Here is an 18,087-nt window from a genome sequence, read left to right as displayed (position 1 = left end):
CGAAGATCACTATAAATCCTAGTTGGCTGCACCATTTTCTCAAAAGGTCCATCATGATGGATGGATGGTAACAGCTAGATGCCAAGGATGTTCCCTGAAATGGATCCAATGGATCTTGAAATTCCCCATGCATCCTGACTTTAACAGGCCCGAAGGCCACGCCTGGACTGGGCTGCCTAAAATTGGGAAGACACTCTTGAATCAGACTTGTAAGCGATAAACTTAAGGTTGTTACTGTATATATACTGAGGAAATCAACGTTGTCTTCCTCGACTTATTCTGTCTTTCCTTTCCTTTGATGCTGGATGGACTATTGCTTCGAACTTTGCATTAAATGGATTTAGTTGACATTTTTCCTGAAACAACATAGGAGAAAACAAAGCACAAATTAGTAATTCACCATGTTACTAATTCACTAATACTGAATCCCGATCCTTCCTATGTCCATGTATAACATTAGCTGTGTGTCATAGATGATGTATACTTAGTACATAAAAAAGCCATGGTTGACTTCTTTGCTCTGAAATTTTGCATTTCATGCATTTAGTTGACATTTCTGTTGAATTGACTAAGAGAAAACAAAGCATAAATTAGTAAATCAGCATGTTATTAATTTGCTAATATCACCCGAGTAATAACAGAGTAATCAAAATTAGTGTTGCGTTTAGATGCCTTCTAGGCAATGACCTGAACTTACATGCATTTAGCTGACATTTATACTGAATTGACACAAGAGAAAACAAAGTATAAATTAGCAATGCAGCATGTTAAAAACTCGCTAATACCATCTCTGTTACTAACAGAGTAAGTGAAAATAGTGTCATGCTAACTTGCTAATGACAACACAGTCAACAATAGTGTGGTGTAACATAGTCTTAAACAGAAGTCCATAAATGTGTCAAAGTCATTCAAATTTGACAGAAATTGTAAACATATACAACCTGCAGAAGAATTGTCCCACACAATAAATCCAAAATAAAAGTTGGATGGTCCAATTTGAACACTAAAATAGCTTGGATTGCTGGAGGTAACATGTACAATGTTATCAGTACAGCAGCAAAGCTACTAGCAACACCTGACAGTGGCAAGGGGTGGTATTGGGCAAGAGTTATTGCCCTTTATATGAGATAGACAGAAAGACAATTTTCATCTTTTAGTAGGGCTGGATTTATTAGGCAGCAGGCTAATAGTCCTAACATAATGTCGTTGGGGAATGTATCTGAAGGAGAAATGTAGACCACTGATACAGTTTTGAGGACACAAAATGCAATGGAATCTACAGAGTAACTGACTTCTGTGATCAAGGTTTCACATATTTATATTCATGCCTTATGTACAACAGGCAAATGTGCATATAAAATTTGTAATAGAATTAAAAACAATCACTGAATGTAATTTTGAGCAATAAAACCCTGCATATAATATAATTAGTGAATAAATAAGCCTGTCCAGATGAAAATTATAACTGAATTACCTTGATAAATGTAGTTAAGAAGATGATGGTTAGCAGGAAGACGGACAGGTTCCTCCATAAGATTACACATGGCATCCTGAAAAGATGATTTTGTGAGGTTAATCAATCAAGAAATAGCTGACAACATTATCACATTGTATAAAATTAAGTTTAACATTAACAAGGGTTTTTTCCCCACATCAGGCCTGCTAACCACCAATATTGTAATTGACTTTGAAAACCTTAACCACAGTTTAAAATTTAACTTTAACAAGGAACAAACCAACAGAAAATTGATATATCTTGCCATGCTCTAAACAGTAAATTAGATTAAAAGAACTGAAGTCCTGATTACAGTCCTCTATACAGTTTGATTGAAAAATGCGTTGGAGGGGGGGAACTAATTTTAATTACATAATACTTACCTGCTACAACTGCATTGCTTACCACTGAAGTGAAATATATTGCCATCCTTTAAACATAGGCTTAACATTAAAATAGACAACAAGTACAATCAAGTCTTCATTGCAGTCCTTTGATTGACTGAAATATATAGTTCTTTGGAGGGAAAACTAATTTTAATAATGCAATACTTGCCTGTTACTAATATGGTACACTGCTTACAATTTTCACAACACTAAGTCCCCAGTCCAAACTAGTCTCATCCCTCTGTCAGAGCCAACATACGGAAAACCATCCTCTTCTGAAATGGACTAACAGGACATCAATGGGGTCGAAGGAGGGAATCTTTCTAATAGTAGTGGTAAGTATTACATAATTAAAATAGTTTCTCCATTCCTTTTTAAAGCAGTAATGTATTACTTAAATGCTATAATTGTATTTCTGAATTTGCAGTTAGGAGGGAGGCTGAAGGCCACCAACAAAACTGGCATAAAGAAATAATGCACATAACCATTATGACAGATGAGTCCACCACTGTAAACTTGCAGATGGCTTGGTCATATGCTGTGCTGTCACATGTGGACATAACAAGTAAATGCATCTGTGCTGGTGCACCAAAGATCATAGGTAAAAGAGACTGCCAGTAGGCTGCTTTCAAAACATCATCCAAAGAGGAGTGATTCAAGCAAGTCCAAAACAAAGAAACAGCCCTAAGTTCATAGGCTTTAATTCGTATGAAAGAAATGTCCCTCATGATGAGGGATTGGTAAGCTCTCTTCATAGGTTAGTTCACATGGAAATGGATGCCATCAAAATATTGAGGAAACACAGTCAGGAAGAGAAAATTTCAACCCTTCCTTTTCTCCTTAGCGGAAGCCAACAAATTCTTTGGGCCTTAACTGGGCAAAGGTGCCTATTTGATAATCTCCAGCACTGTTATGACTTAGACTGGGGATCTCAGTTGGAAGTGGAGCTACTGAAGGTAGATAATTCTTAGCCAGGAACACAGGCTTACAAAGAAGAAACAAACAGTTACCACTGAACTGTAAACAATCCTGTTCCACTCACATGGCATGAATTTGACTCACTGTCCTTGCTGATGCTAAGGAGAGGAGGAAGACTGTCTTAAAAGTAAGTTTCTTGAAGGAAGCTTCACCTGTGTGTTTTTTATAACACCCAAATAATATAAGGTTTCCATCTATAAGCACTACACTGGTCATTGCAACTCAAAATACCTGAAAAAATCAGAAAGACAAGGGTCTAACTTGAGTGTGTTAGAAGAGGCTGCTCTTTAGCCCTTAACAGTAGCAACAGTTCACACATTCACTGTGGAAATCACCTGGACTGGTTTACCAACAGGTGGAGTAGATCACTGAACCAGACTGTTGTGGTCACAAGTGGTCATCAGGACAAGCTGGGATCCTGACCTGGTGTAAAACTTGTGGAATCATTTTTAAATGTTGGAAGGTGTAAGCATACAAACAGTTCCACTTCAGACTAAAATTTTCCATTGCCCAGACTCTCTGATCTGGCACTGGAAGACAAAAGGGAGCTTGTTGTTCAGTCCCATAGTGAAAGATTCCAGTAATGATCTCTCTCACAGCTGAAAACGTGTCTTTGCTACTGATTTTTGCAGAGACCATTCTGTGAGAACTGTGGAGCCTTATCTGGATAGAATGTCCACCAAAATATTCCTTTTACCCAGGAAATTCCAGACTCTATGAGTGACCTCCTCTGAGTCTGCCTATCTGAGGAGGTTCCAGGCACACAATCTGAATGTAACATATTGCCTTAAACACAGCTATTCCCAACTGCTGTTTTTTAACGGCTATAAATGTTTAAATGTCACTGAAAGCTTATACTGAATTATTTCTACATTCTATCATAAGCTATGGGAATTTTTAAGTTATGTTTTCCTGTTTGAAAATTACATCTTATTCACAATATGTCAGTTTACTCTGACCATCATTTTTCATTCAGAAATGTGAGAAAACATCCCTCTTTACGCTTAAGTGTGGTTTACTGCAGACATGCTGCACATCCTCATGTATTATGCAAGATTCTGACATTCAAGACAAATTTTCCTATCATGCAATGATGAAAATGAAGGATTCTATTAGTAGTAGCAGTTCTAGGCAAATAAGATCACTGATCCATTTTTGACAGTCTTTGTGGTTCATTTTTTTGAACAAGACTGGTGGTGACTGAGCAAATCCCCAACCTTTCACATCCATCATACCTTGAAATCAAGTCAGGGACAGTCATGATGCCAAGGGGTGGGGGAAGAAGACTCAATACCAATAACAAGGTAGGTGAGGCGGGGGTGCAAAAAAAAAATCCTATTGGGGATTAAATAAGAATATAATGGGTGGTGAAGAATACTGTTCTGAATTAACAGATTTGTGAGCATCTATAGGCATTTTGGACTATTCTAGACAGTAACACAGACCTGGGTGCAGGGGATAGTGGGTATCGACCTGCATCTGTCCTCATGCTGTCAATCAAGCCCAGTTTCTAGATGTTTGAAGGTGCTCATGACAAAGAACTGACAGATGCACATGCCTCAGATCCATCCGAGTGAGAATGCTGCTCCTTCCTGTCTGCAGGAAAGTGTGATTTGCTTACATCGGTCACCAGAAGTATGTCTTGAGAGGGTACTGCTCCTCACTGCTGGAAAGACATGACTCACTCTCAGATACTTTTTGTACCTTGTGAGGGGACAAGAATGTATCCTTTGCCAACATTGAACTAAGCATAAGGAATCAATGGCTTCTTGGGGCTCACTCATTTCTTTTCCACAGTGGGAGTCAACTTCCTTAAACCAAAACTGGATTTAGGCTGCTCAAAGGATTGAATGGAGTTGTCATGTCATGATGAAGTAGTAAGGCATTTCCTTCTAAGTACGGCAACTTCCTGTTCCATACCTGATCTGTCCTTAGTATATCGGACATCTGTAAGTGAATGTACAACCAGTGCACAACAGACAGGTGATGTGTGTATATGATTGGGCCTTCCTGTGTCAGCATTTACCTACATACTGCGATGTTATTCTGAGAGAAAATTTTTATACCAAAAATAAGACTACTGGGAACCAAAGAATGGCAGGAAATACTTATCCAAACAATGAAGAGAAGCACCATCTGCTGAATGAGGCAAAAACTCCTTCAAAATGAGCAAAAGAAACACAGGAAAAAGAGAAAGGTGTTTTGTATGTTGGCAATAACTAAAGAATAAGACTGTATTTATGTTCTTTTCAATTTTTCTGGGCCTTAAGTTACTAATTAATAATTGGATGAGGGAATATTTAGCTTGGACAGGGAACCATAAAGGGTGGTAACTGTACATGGTGGACGACTGTTACTGTACAGAAATGAAACTAACAGCCTGGTGGACATCATAATACACGAGCAGAATGCCTTATGGGGGATGTAGAAAAAAAAAGCCTGGAAATCTTTTCAAGCCATCTATAAGTTATCACAATTTCATTCATTTATACTGAGTGGTTTAAATCAATCTTGCTAACAAGCTTCTCAGAATGGTCAAACTGATGTATGGACAGATAATCAAGACCAGGTCAAGATGCCCCAACTGCTTGAAATGGCAAAATAACAATTAGGTCAAAAATTGTCCAGCTCTACTATTAGGCAATGAAATGTAAGTATCTGTTCAGTGATGTAAGAATCTTGCTTTTAGTGCTGGTCTTATGAAGAATTAAAAAACAAACTTTAAAAAAAGAATAAAGAGATAAAAGTAGGTCACTAAAATGGTTACCTGAATATTGCCTTTGGCTAGGTATAGGAGATGCAAGGCATATTCTACATTGCTTCCATTGCCCTTGACAGCTGCACAGCAGGCCAGGTCTTGGTAACACTGCACTGAAAGAATCAGGAGGCAGAGTGAAAATGCCATTCATTAAGGAGCCACAGCTAATTAATGGTTTGTGTGAAGGATTCATGACTTAAAGGATGTGGGTTCAAATCCTACTATCAGATCAGCCTGCATCAGCTAGTGTAGTGTGTCCTTGGCTAAAGCACTTGACTTCAATTGACTTGGCACAAAGTAAGATAACTGAGTTCCTGTTCCATACAACACCAAAACACTTCATCATTATGTGGAACTGACTATATAAATAACAAAATGACCTACACTGGTTAAACTGGTCTGATTAGCAAATACGCATGATTACAGTTAGATCTAAGAGACATGAGCAAATCAGTTCAGAAGCTAGAGCTGGTACTAATGTGTTCTGCAGAACATGGCATCTTCCCTGCTGACATAGGCAAGACACAATCTAACATTATCAGGGTAAACACTTTAAAGTTACAGTAATATTCTACAAAAGTTACAGCTGAATACAATTACAGAAGATATGACTTTCAAATACTTTAACAAAGAAACATTGTGGGCACAGATGCTCTGGCAGAAAATTTCTATACCTATTAAAATACACTTCTGTCTCACAGGGTGGAATTAGATATACTTGACAAGAACGTCTTCCACTGTCAGTGGATATAGTTTAATGGTATGTCATCACAAACCTGGCTATTAAAAGTTCCAAAATATAAAAATAAAAATTGCAAAAAAATTGTTAGGAGTATAAACCCTTCTAAATTGATATAAATATGTTGACCTAGATTTGCCAGTAGCAGCATCATGTTGGAGAAGAACCCTGGAAAACTCCGGGAAGAACCACCGACCCACGAGAAGCTACTGCAGGCTTTCTCACATACCCACATTGCCGGGCCTGAGACTCGAACCCACGCAGACAGAGGTGAGATGGTAGTGATCCGGAATGGTGAGCACATTAGACCACTTGGCCAAACAGCAGCAGGTATTGGCTCATGTAACAGGTAGCCAATAAAACTGTCCCAATGTCACTTATATTCACAGATCAACGAAAAGTTTCCTTGCAAATTCAATATTTCTTTTCACAATTCTGATAATTCTAATAATTTAGGGATAACATACAAGAGTCAAAATTAGCTTTGAAAATTTTCCATGCAAATTAATTTATATCTTTTTATTTATATTTCACAATACATTATTTTCAAGAGAACACTTTAAGCAAGGTAAGATCTTGTTAATGGTGTCAATACATTTGAGATATGTATCTTCACACCATAAGCACATCAATACTTATGATACAATGAGAATGCAAGCGCTGAGGTCATCCTTGGTAGAAGCTGTTTCATTGCAATCAGCTGATATCTGTATTTAGAAATCCACATGAAATCTTTTCCATCTTGCTTACATCAGTGACACAGACAAGTAACTGAAACACATTACTATAGCATTATGTGTAATGTATTACTCTTAGTCTCACTTAACTGCACTGCAATTCACCAAAGCTCTTTTCATCTTCACTTTACCAAAAACACAAAAAGGGCAATTCCCAGAAGTTGATTTTGTTGTTGTTGTTGTTGTTGTAGGGTTTAGCACCATTTTTCAGCACAAGATAGGCTACACAAGACAGCCAGTATAAATGGTGGATGAAGAACCAGGGAAAACCCCGGAATGAATCACTGACCCATGAGAAGCTACTGGCAAGCTTTCTCACATACCCACATTGGCCGAATGTGAGATTCAAACCTGCAAGTTGATACCATGATCAAAGCATTGCAGAAAAACCAAAACCTGTTTATACCTCCACCAGAAAAGTGACCAATACATCTTGCTTCCCACTAATGGACCATTCCAGTGGCTTAGTGGTTAGAGCATCCACCTCAGATGTTGGTTCAAACCCCAGCTGAGTCATACCAAAAACTTATAAAAAATGGTACTAACAGCTGCCTCGCTTGGCTCTTAGCATTAAGAGGTTAGAGCTAGGACTGATCAGCCTGGTGTCAGGATAATGTAACTGGGTGTGACAGGATGCTACATGTCTGCAGCATGATGCCTCAGTGCTAGACATCACTATAAATGGCCAAACTGCAGACATTGTAGCGATATGACTGAAAAATTTATAAAGCTAAATAGAAAATCCAAATCTCACACCTACCATTAACATGAGTTCAAAAGTTTAAAAAAACCATTAACCTTAAATATAAGAGATTCAAGTGAGTCAGAGATTACTCATGGGCTGACATCTGCCTAACAGCCAAATGCAAGAGTAGACAAGCATGAATCTGGGTAATCAGAATGCTTCTGTTTAATTATTTTTTATTAATGCTGTTGCTATCAAAACAAGTGTTTTAAGGTTCTCTAGTGTTTTTATCTTCATCCATATCAGCATCATCTATCCAATACTGAAAGGTCTCTATGCCAGCCAGCATTTTGTATCAAACCTGATCAAGCTCTGTTCAGCCAAGATCATTAGCTAAAGTTGTGTAAGTGTATTGTGTTTTTTACTTTTTGTAATAGCAGCCAAATTTAATAACAGAAAATCATCATTGTATTAAAGTGAAAGGCATACAAGCTATGACACATTCTGTAAAAATTTGATTAAAGTTAAAAGTGGGTTTTTCTGTATCTTTTATAAAAAAAAAGTCAAGTTTTTTCCAATTTTAGTAACAAGCTAACAGCTAATATATTCAGGCATATTCTGCTGAACTTGATTTTGGGAACAAATTGTTTAGAAATTTTTTATTTGTAGCACATGTAACAACAAACCATATCTGATGTCATCGTTTGTGAAAACTTTAAAGCCTATCATGCCATAATGCTTTCTGAATTTTTTTTGTCAACTTGTGTTTCGAGGTTTTCAGAAATGTTTCTTCAAGGTTTTCTTTTCTCTGTAATGGTTGTCATACTTAATGGTGGATTTGAATCAATTTCATAAAACTGAAAACCCTAAATGCCAGAATGCTTGTTGTCAAATTTTTGTCACATTCTGCTGAGCACTGAGTCATTTCAAGTTTTTCTACTTTTAGTAAATCATTTGAGGAAAATTGAACAACCTTTATGCCAGGATGTTCTGTACCAAGTTGGCCAAAATTCGTGAGGTTAGCTGAAGAGTAATTGTTTAAGTTAGTCAATTTTTTTTTTATATCTCTTCCCAGTTTAAGATGTATTTTTGCTTTGTAGGGGTGAAACTAATCATGATATAATACTTACCTGCTGCTAATTGCATAGCTGGTACTTTTTCAGAGGAAAATACCCTGACCATCTGACAAAAATTTGTTCTCCCATCAGGGTGAACCAGAATATTCCAGAACATGGGAACACCCTGAACAGTCTTCCCCATGCATACCACCCCTTCAGTTTTTCCAAGGGAGCAGCCTAACTATATTTAAATAAAGTAGGGCCAGTTGCTTCCCTGCAGTGGAAGGCCAAACATGCTGTAGGGATTTAGAGGGACAACGGGTCTGTAGAAAGACAGTTCCCTAGATCGAAGCTTGATCCCATCACTGATAACAGGAATGGTGACTGATGATGGTGCTGCTCCTCACCTTATCGGAGGTTGTGTGTGTGTGTGTAATGCACTCTCTACCCTTGAGGGTGTTGCTCCTGACGAGTGTGTGACTCACTCTCTGCCCTCAAGGAATGGGGAGGGTGTTACTCCTCCCTAGCAGGAGAGTGTGACTACTCTTGGGAACAGGGACACTAATTCTAATATTTTCCAGACAGACTTGGATAATCCTTCTGATATCTGACATTCATAGAACAAGAACAAAAAAATTCCGAAGACAAGGAATGAACCTTCTTTCTAACTTTGTAAGTATGTCTTAACTTGGCGAGATCCCAAACTTCATCAAACCATTGACTTATTGTGTGAAACTTGCCAAAAAATCCTGCAAGCCACATGACCAGTAACCTGTAACATGAAAATACTATTGGTCATGTCCATAACTAACTGTTTCTATATTTCATCAAAGACTAAATGTAGTTAATGAATAATTGGTTAATTCAAGCAGACATGAATATCAGGTTTTTTTTAATACAATGAAATATGGAACAAAGAACAACACAAAATAAGAAATTTATATCATACTTTACTAAATTCTACATAAGGTGTCCACCATTTACTGACCAGGACAATGATGTTCACTGTCCAGTTGATCCAGATCAATACAAACCTCATCTAAAGGCTGTTTACAGTTTGTTCAGCTGCTCATTGCAAATGAGATTCATGTCTGTAGCTCAGTGAATTTTCAAATAAGCTTCTTGAAATATATTTACCTAATTCAAACATTGTCTAATTTTCACTTTATTTTACATTTTCACTCATGTTGGTGATAGACTCGTCTCTGTATATTTCCCTATGGCACACAATGGCTCTTTTTCAGGATATATTGCAAGAGTATTGTTGCTTTGTATGATTATATAGATGGTGTTGAAATCATACATGTGCAAAATAAATCTGGCAACTTTAGGTACATTTTGAGAGGCTCATTTATAATGCTGAGCTAAATGAACTATAACAGCATTGTCATGGTCTTAGCATGCATCCAGTTTCCATCTCCCAACCAAATTCTGTAACCAAACAATTGTTTTCATTTGATAGTATCATACTCCTTTTGTAGACATCTTTTTTCTTTGGCAGTGTTTGTTTTTTAAGCCTATGGTGACTTCCAGGCATCCAAAATACCACCATATTGGGAATTGGAAGTAGCATGTGTCATGAGACATCACATAGATGCTAAAGGACCTTTATTTGGAGTTGCAAGCATCTAGTGAATGCAGATTAAAAGCAAGATATTAATCTTGTATCTCCTACATTAATGAGCAGTTATCAGAAACAATCCAGTTTTTAATTTTCACTTGGCCTTTAATATTTCTTTTTGACTTGATATGCCCAAAAATCAAATGGCCTGATGGACAGGCTACTCTGGTTCTGACACAGTCTGGCATGAAATTGGCTGGCACTGGACCAGCGGGTTGGCAGCAATTTTACATGCTGCAGAGATGCACAAGGGCCAACTATCTATTCTTTAACAGCATGTACAAGACAAGCAAAATGTGGGGGGCGGGGTGTCCAAGAGGGCTTTTCCTACCTAAAACCTGCTTTAACTGCATGTACAAGACAAGCAAAAGGTGGGGGTTGGGTGTCCAAGGGGGCTTTTCCTACCTAAACCCTGCTCAAACTCGGCTCCAGAATGAGAAAGCTAAACAAAATTCTTCGATGCAACTAAATGTAAACATACAGTTTAAATGCAAAAAAGGAAGCAATGCTAAGATGAGTACAGAAAAATACAAGATAATCAAATCAACCAGGCTTAATATAATAATAGGGACTACTGAATCAGCAAAAAGCCTTAAATGGAAAATAAAGGAATGCTATCTGAAACTAAGGTTAAACAAGAACCTGTGTTTGATAACCATGCACGTGATATGATGATAAGTGGTGTGTGACCTGCTTATTACAAATAAAAACAGCACAATTCACAATATAGGTACTGTAATATGAATTAAATCGTTGGTAATGAGCAATAAAATAAGAAGATTTTTAAATAAAGTCATTCTGGCACCATTTTCATTTAGGACCAACTAGGTATTGTAACAAAGTCTACTGATGAAAACCCCATGCTGATACAGCCATCCATTTGACAGGAGTAAAGATAGCTATATTCTGAAGATAGTTCCATTGAGGTAAAATAGTTTAGGAGGTACAATGACAACAAGCTTGTGTTAACAGACAGATGATGGACAATGACCATCCATAAACTTTTCTGGTCTATGTCCAGTAGAGCTGAAAAAATCCCTTATATACATCTGCTTCTTAGCAAGAGAAAACATACCATCTTCATCAGTGTTATCACCCATAACACTGGGTTCCCAAACAATGTTCTCTCGACTGATACTTTTAAGAGCTTCCTTTCTATTGCCTACAACAAAAATAAAAGTAGATAAACAAATGTGAATCATTCTGCTTCAAACTGAAGTGATGCACAAAGCAGCTGAAAAATAAGGTAGCAACATACAGTTGTGAGATGTCAATTTTTTAATACATTCCTTTGATGGATAAATAGTTTATATGAATTTAACCTCTTGAGAAAATTGATCAGATGAGTCATTAAAAATGAAAACTCATTCAACTACATTACATTTCCAAAGCACACTTTATTATTTTATTATGCACATTAAAGATTCCAAATCAGAATCTCGAAATCTTACAGGTTTTAAAGGGAGTTAAAATTGACAGAAAGTCTTTCATGCCTTGATATTAAGAAATCTGTACAAAAACACTAAATTATTATACATTTAGCTGAGTGATCTACACATAAGAGACCTTTGCACTATTTTGTTATCATTATCATTTCATTTTCTTTGATTATAACCCTATCTTTATTAAGGTTTGATTTGGTTTTGTGGGTTTTAATGACATATTTCAGCAAACTATACATGGTCACCAGTATATTTTGGTGGTGGAAGAACCTAGGAAAACCCCCAGGAAGAAACACTGACAACTGGAAGTTGCTGACAAACTTTCTCACATACCCACACTGCTGAGCCGAGACTTAAACCAATATAGACAGGTGAAGTGACCACTTAGACCACTCTGCCACCCATGATTCCCCCTATCTTAATGTGAATGTCAAGCATATATTGAACTCATCTATAACCAGTGCTAGTGATCTCTGAAAGTTAATGACAATTTGCGCTTGTGTCTGTCATTGGGTGAAAATACCAAGTTGTCAAACCACAAGGGTTGAGAGTTGAAATACTGTAAATGTAATTGTGCATACATAATAATAGCTCATACATTTTGAATCACAGTATTGGTCTGCAGTCCATTATGACTTGCATTTTTATGGTAAAGTTTAACTGAAATATAGCGATCACGGGCATATTACTCATTTAATTCAAGGAATGAAAATGTCTTTTCAAGATGTAGGTACCTCCATCTTTTTCAGTGTAGAATTTATAATATTTTGTGCCTACTTGTTGGAACTATACAAAAATGCATAGGAAACTATCAAGGGCCTTCCTAAACAAAGTATGCCTTTCTAATTGTTACTGACAAGCTCTTCGATGTAAAGTTGGTTTCAATTCTTGCATGTTTTTATTAACTTCTAAAAAGTAGCAAAGATCTCTATCTCTAAAATAAAATCATATCTATAAAACACTATTCAATGAGGTTTATTTTCAAGTACAACTTCCTTTTGGGTCAAAAAAATTCACAAAAATATGACGGATCATTTTACTGGAAGACTGACTTAAAGAGACTTACCACTGAACATAGGAGTAACTGCCTGGTACTGTGGACCCACGTTTACATGGCTGCAAAATACAAAGACTGAAATTCTTCTTTTGTACCAAGTATGAAAAAATATATCAGTAAACAATAAAGGATGGACCTGAGTGTCTTGTATACAATGATGTCAGTGTGATAAATTCACTCTCTTTATCAAACTGTTTCTCAATTGGACAGTGGTCCATCCCCCATAGCCTCTTTATACTATAAATTTATTAAAGGTAGTCAAGGAAGAAAAGAATACAGTTTAAAGTCACAGAATCTTGCTGTGAATGTGATAAAATAATTTACTACCCATTCACTCATCACCAATGCTTCATCAAAAATATATCAGGCTCCTCGATTCTGATCGAACCAATTTTACCAGGCATATTCATAACTAAAATTTAGAAGCCAAGCTGATAACTAAAACAGACTTCAGGTCTCTGCACAGGACACAGAACAATCACATCAAGCTGTTCTTATTTTTGTGTCTGATGCCAAAAAGTTTATCTTTCAATATTTGTGACAAATAATAAATAGTGCATCAAAAGGAATACATTTTTATAGTATTATTAAAAAAAACCCATATATATCTGAATTAAAATGGTGAGTTGTCTCTCTGAGGGTTTTATTATCAGATGCAATGTAACTTTGACTATGTTCTCATATTCATGATTTGTACCATGCCTGACCAAGATAACAGTGTAAGACAATTCTGAACTAGAGATTTTCCTACACAACGAAGATGTCCCTGACTACATGGCATAATGTATATACTCACTTCAACTGCAAACAATATACAGACCCTGATCTGCCATCACAATATACTGGCAAATCAGGGTTTGGGTTGAGTGTTCTATTGATAACTTCTAACAAGCTGCCTAGATCTAGGTCTCCAGGCACATTATTTGACAAAAGATCTGGGTTGGTGCTGTCTGCAGCTGGACTGGATTCATAAGCAAGTATATATGGTAACTGTTGACTCCTTAGTTTGAGATTCGATTGCAGAATGTAAAGACAAACAGGGGCTTCAAATTGAAATTTTGATAGTAATGAGTTAATATTTAACATGTCTTAGTCTTTTTTGATGTTTTCTTACTTACCAAATTTTATTTAACTTCAGAAATGTCTTAAAAAGTTATGAAACAAGTAAAAATTCATGGTACCAACTGTATATAGTCACTTTAAGACAAGTCCACCTGCAGACAGCACAGACATAGATCTACCATTGCATAATGCACCTGAAGATCTGGGTCTGTGCAGTTTGTTATGAGTCATCAGCAGAACAAAACAATACAAACCCTGAACTGCAGGTGCATTATGCTATGGCAGATCAGGATCTTTTCTGTTGGCAGTTGGACTCGTAATGTGAGAATATATGGTAGATGACCTGGATTTTGAGGGGTGGGGTAGGGTTGCAACAAATGAGAACGCTCTCAACAACACCGGGAATAACAAGCACTGCCTTCATGATACAGGACAACAAGTTTAACTCGCCATTTGCATCCTAAAGTTTGCTTATCCCACTTCTAGTCAACACAATGTTTATGATCTTCAATTTGTTCATTTGGAAATTCAAAAGCTCTGCTTCCAAGTTATCTTGCCAGTTGGTTTCCTTTGGTCCTGCACATGAGAATCTCTTTGGAATTCACATCACACTGCTAAAACCATTCATCACTCTTTCTGACGCATCAGCAACTTCACTGTGCTAAAGTTCATGACTGAAGAAATCTCTTAAATATGTAATTACTATCACTCAGTCTCTTGCATATTTACCGAATTCACGAAGGCTACTTATATCAAGCTAACTTTTAGCCATGTATTTTCTTGTTTCTGTGCCAAGTGTAAGTGTATCTGACTTTTTCTCTTTGATTCGTGATAATTTAGGATTTAAATTTGGACACACACCCCAAGTTGAAAAGGGGGGGGGGAATCTGGTCATAGTTAAATTCCTTTCTTCAACCGATGTTAAAATATGAAAATGAAAATCCATGTTCTCTTTCTTTAGCTCATGTTTTCAAGCTTTTAGGTTGTTTTTCTTATTTAACATCTTCCAGAAAAATTATAACCAGGTTCCATTTCCACCATATATTCGATTACTTGTACATCCATCCTTAAGTTTTGAAACAGCAAAAAATGATGGAATTGTGCTATCATATAAATGCAATGATAACTCAATGTGTCAACAAGAATGATAAATGATTTCAGCAGTGTGAATACATTTCCTCAAGAGATTTGCATGTATGGGACCAAATGAATGCTCTCCAACTAAGCGTCCAGTTCAAACATGATCTTTCAAAATAAAACAATTTTGAGTCAACATACAGTTGAACAAGACGTATAAAGCATTGGCATTGCTATCATTAGTGTCTAAGCCAATAATTAGAATTAGTCATCCAAACAAAATGGTGCAGATTAAGATCTTTCTGTTGTGTTATATGATGGTAGTCTGAAAATGTAACACATGGGGTGGGGTCAATACCTTACTCACATAATAATCAGTGCTGTGGACAGCAACATTAAAACTGGAGGCCAAATTTTCAGAAATATCTTACAGTTGGCAACCAATATTGACAGTGATACACCACTTAGAGTCCAACTGTCTTGTCACACTTGCCACTTTTGGTCCTTATACCTTTGCCCTTAAGTTAATTGCATTTTTCTCTCCAAATGCATTTGTAAAAGTTTCCATTGTTTTTTTCCTAAAAATGTATGTCCACTAAAACTCTATTAGCCCCTCTTTAGCTGCTAAATGTACCAAATGGCACAGACAGCCATTTAAGTATACTGAAGGATTCACCATATTTATATATGCAATCATCAAAGAAAATTGTCTGATTTTAATGAAACAGGGCTATTCCAGCTTACATTTCTCATCTTCAAATCATCATTTAATAATGAGAACATATTTTCCCCAGCAAATGCTCCATCACATACTGTAATGGTCAAAACAGCTTCAGTTATTTGTAAAAATAGATTTTGATCATAAAATGACCTCCAGTTTTGTTACTAACATAACTGTTCAAACTCCACTGAGGTCAATGACTTAGGGCTAGATTTCAATGCAACCTAATCTGTATGCTTTTTGAAATTCGTATGGCAGTGACAATCATCTTGCCCACTGTGGCCAATTCTCAAGTGCACACAGCATGCAGTAGATTTAATTGCCAAAGTTCTTGCTTTTTTAAAATATTATTTTACACTTTTGTTTGAACTTTTTACAAGGCTGTTTGTCCTCTCCATCATCAAAATATTTTCAGATGATCGGATGCCAAAATGTAAAAGCAAAATCTTCATCCAATGGGTGTTTTGAATGAAAAACAAAAATAGATTAAAGCACCTAAGGTGCCTCTGTATAGTTAGCCTCATTTCCTAATATGAAAACCCAGATCCTGATAACAAAGTCTAATATGAAACCTGAATCCAGAAACCCAGGTCTAATATGAAAATAAAGATCCAGACACCCAAGTATGAAAAACTGGATCCAGAAAAACAAGTCTAATATGAGTAACAGAATCCAGAACACAGTAATATAGAAACCCAGATCCAGGAAACCAAGTCTAATTAGAGAACCCAGTTTACAAAAAACAAGTCTAATATGAAAATCCTGTTCCAGAAAACCAAGCCTAATATGAAAACATGGATCCAGAAAACCAAGCCTAATATGAAAACCCTGATCCAGAAATCGAAGCCTAATATGTGTGTGTGATTTGGGTTTTTGATTTAGCTTGATAAATTTGTCAGTCATATCCCTACGATGTCTGCAGTGTGGCAGTTTACAGTGATGTCTAGCACTGGGGCATCATGCCGCAGACATGTAGCATGATGTCCCACCAGTCACATTATCCTGACAACAGGCCAACCAGTCCTAACACTAACCTCTTAATGCTGAGCGCCCAGCAAGGCAGCTGTTAGTACCATTTTTGTAAGTCTTTGGTATGACTTGGCCGGGGATCGAACCCACAACCTCCCTCAATTGAGGTGGATGCTCTAAACCTAATATGAAAACAAATCTAGAAAACCAACTCATGTGAAAATCCTGAACCAAAAAACTAAGTTTAATATGAAAACCTGGATCTAGACTTAACCATGAAAACCTATCCATGCAATCATACCATAAATACATAATTTTGGGTCATATCATCAAAATCTGGTTAAATTGTTAGGGTTGACAGGTCTTTGTCACTGACAATGAGCAACTAAATATGTACAAAGTGCAATTCAGTGTTTTTCCAGTAAAACGTACATGTACTTTCCATTTTTAATGAAATAGAAATGTCAGGTTGTTTTTTTTTTTTAGAAAAGTTATCACAATATCCATACAGTTAGTTGAAAACTGCCTTCTCTGAGCTTTGACCTAGTGAACTAATAATGCATGATGTAGTATGACACGGATGCATAAACAAATGGTGAAAATGCTACAATTGAGGCAGCCAACACTTACGGTTTAACATCTGTTTCTGGAGTTGTCTCTTCCTCAACCTGTTCCAGACTTTCCTCCTTCTTTAAGCTGCCACTGCTACTCCCTGTATGATGAATGGTTATGGAAATGAGGACATGTCTTAAGGTCTTCCAACCTCCCATATATATGACTGATAATAACACGTAACAGCAGGGCAAAATTAAATTAATATAATCTACCCAACACATCTAGAACATATAATGCAAAGAAAAAACAAAATGTTAAGTCCTTCAGTACTCAGAAATACACAGCTTTAAGAAACAAGTGCTTAAACAAAATACAGGAAGATTCAAGTACCAAATAAAAGTGCTTGAGCAATGTTCTGCAAAGGCATAGTTCAGGCAACACTTCTGTCTCAATAGGTTCACCAGAACACAACCTAACGTAAAGCTGCAGAGATAATATCTAAGCCCCTCTCCAAAATGCAGTGTTACATCTTATCATAACAGATAAATAGCATAATATTTTGACATCTTACATCTAACAGTAACATTTGTCACATAACATTTGAAAATTTTAAGGTAAGCTCTGATCTGATAAGGGATAAAAGATGGAAATTTTCATGATTGGTAACAACTACTTGTGGGTCCCAAATAAATGTTTAGGCAAATAGTGTAATAAGATTCTAAATGTATTCTTGGCATCTGACACACA

At 36.6% G+C, this 18,087-nt stretch overlaps 1 protein-coding gene across 1 annotated transcript in view; it reads right to left on the bottom strand.

The window, feature by feature from the left end:
• Window positions 1-18,087, bottom strand: part of LOC149805182 (uncharacterized) — a 106,905-nt gene that overhangs the window by 38,500 nt on the left and 50,318 nt on the right. The window contains exons 11-15 of the mRNA XM_089948139.1: window positions 17,416-17,497; window positions 12,966-13,015; window positions 11,533-11,619; window positions 5,627-5,730; window positions 1,475-1,550 (exon numbers count right to left, since the gene is read on the bottom strand). Coding sequence (XP_089804265.1) covers window positions 1,475-1,550; window positions 5,627-5,730; window positions 11,533-11,619; window positions 12,966-13,015; window positions 17,416-17,497 — 399 coding nt within the window. The remainder of the gene's footprint in view (window positions 1-1,474; window positions 1,551-5,626; window positions 5,731-11,532; window positions 11,620-12,965; window positions 13,016-17,415; window positions 17,498-18,087) is intronic.

Source organism: Sinohyriopsis cumingii, chromosome 2, assembly GCF_028554795.1.
Source record: "Sinohyriopsis cumingii isolate HCF-2022 chromosome 2, ASM2855479v2, whole genome shotgun sequence".
In the NCBI taxonomy this organism is placed as follows: domain Eukaryota; kingdom Metazoa; phylum Mollusca; class Bivalvia; order Unionida; family Unionidae; genus Sinohyriopsis; species Sinohyriopsis cumingii.
This window is presented reverse-complemented; position numbering and strand designations above follow the sequence as displayed.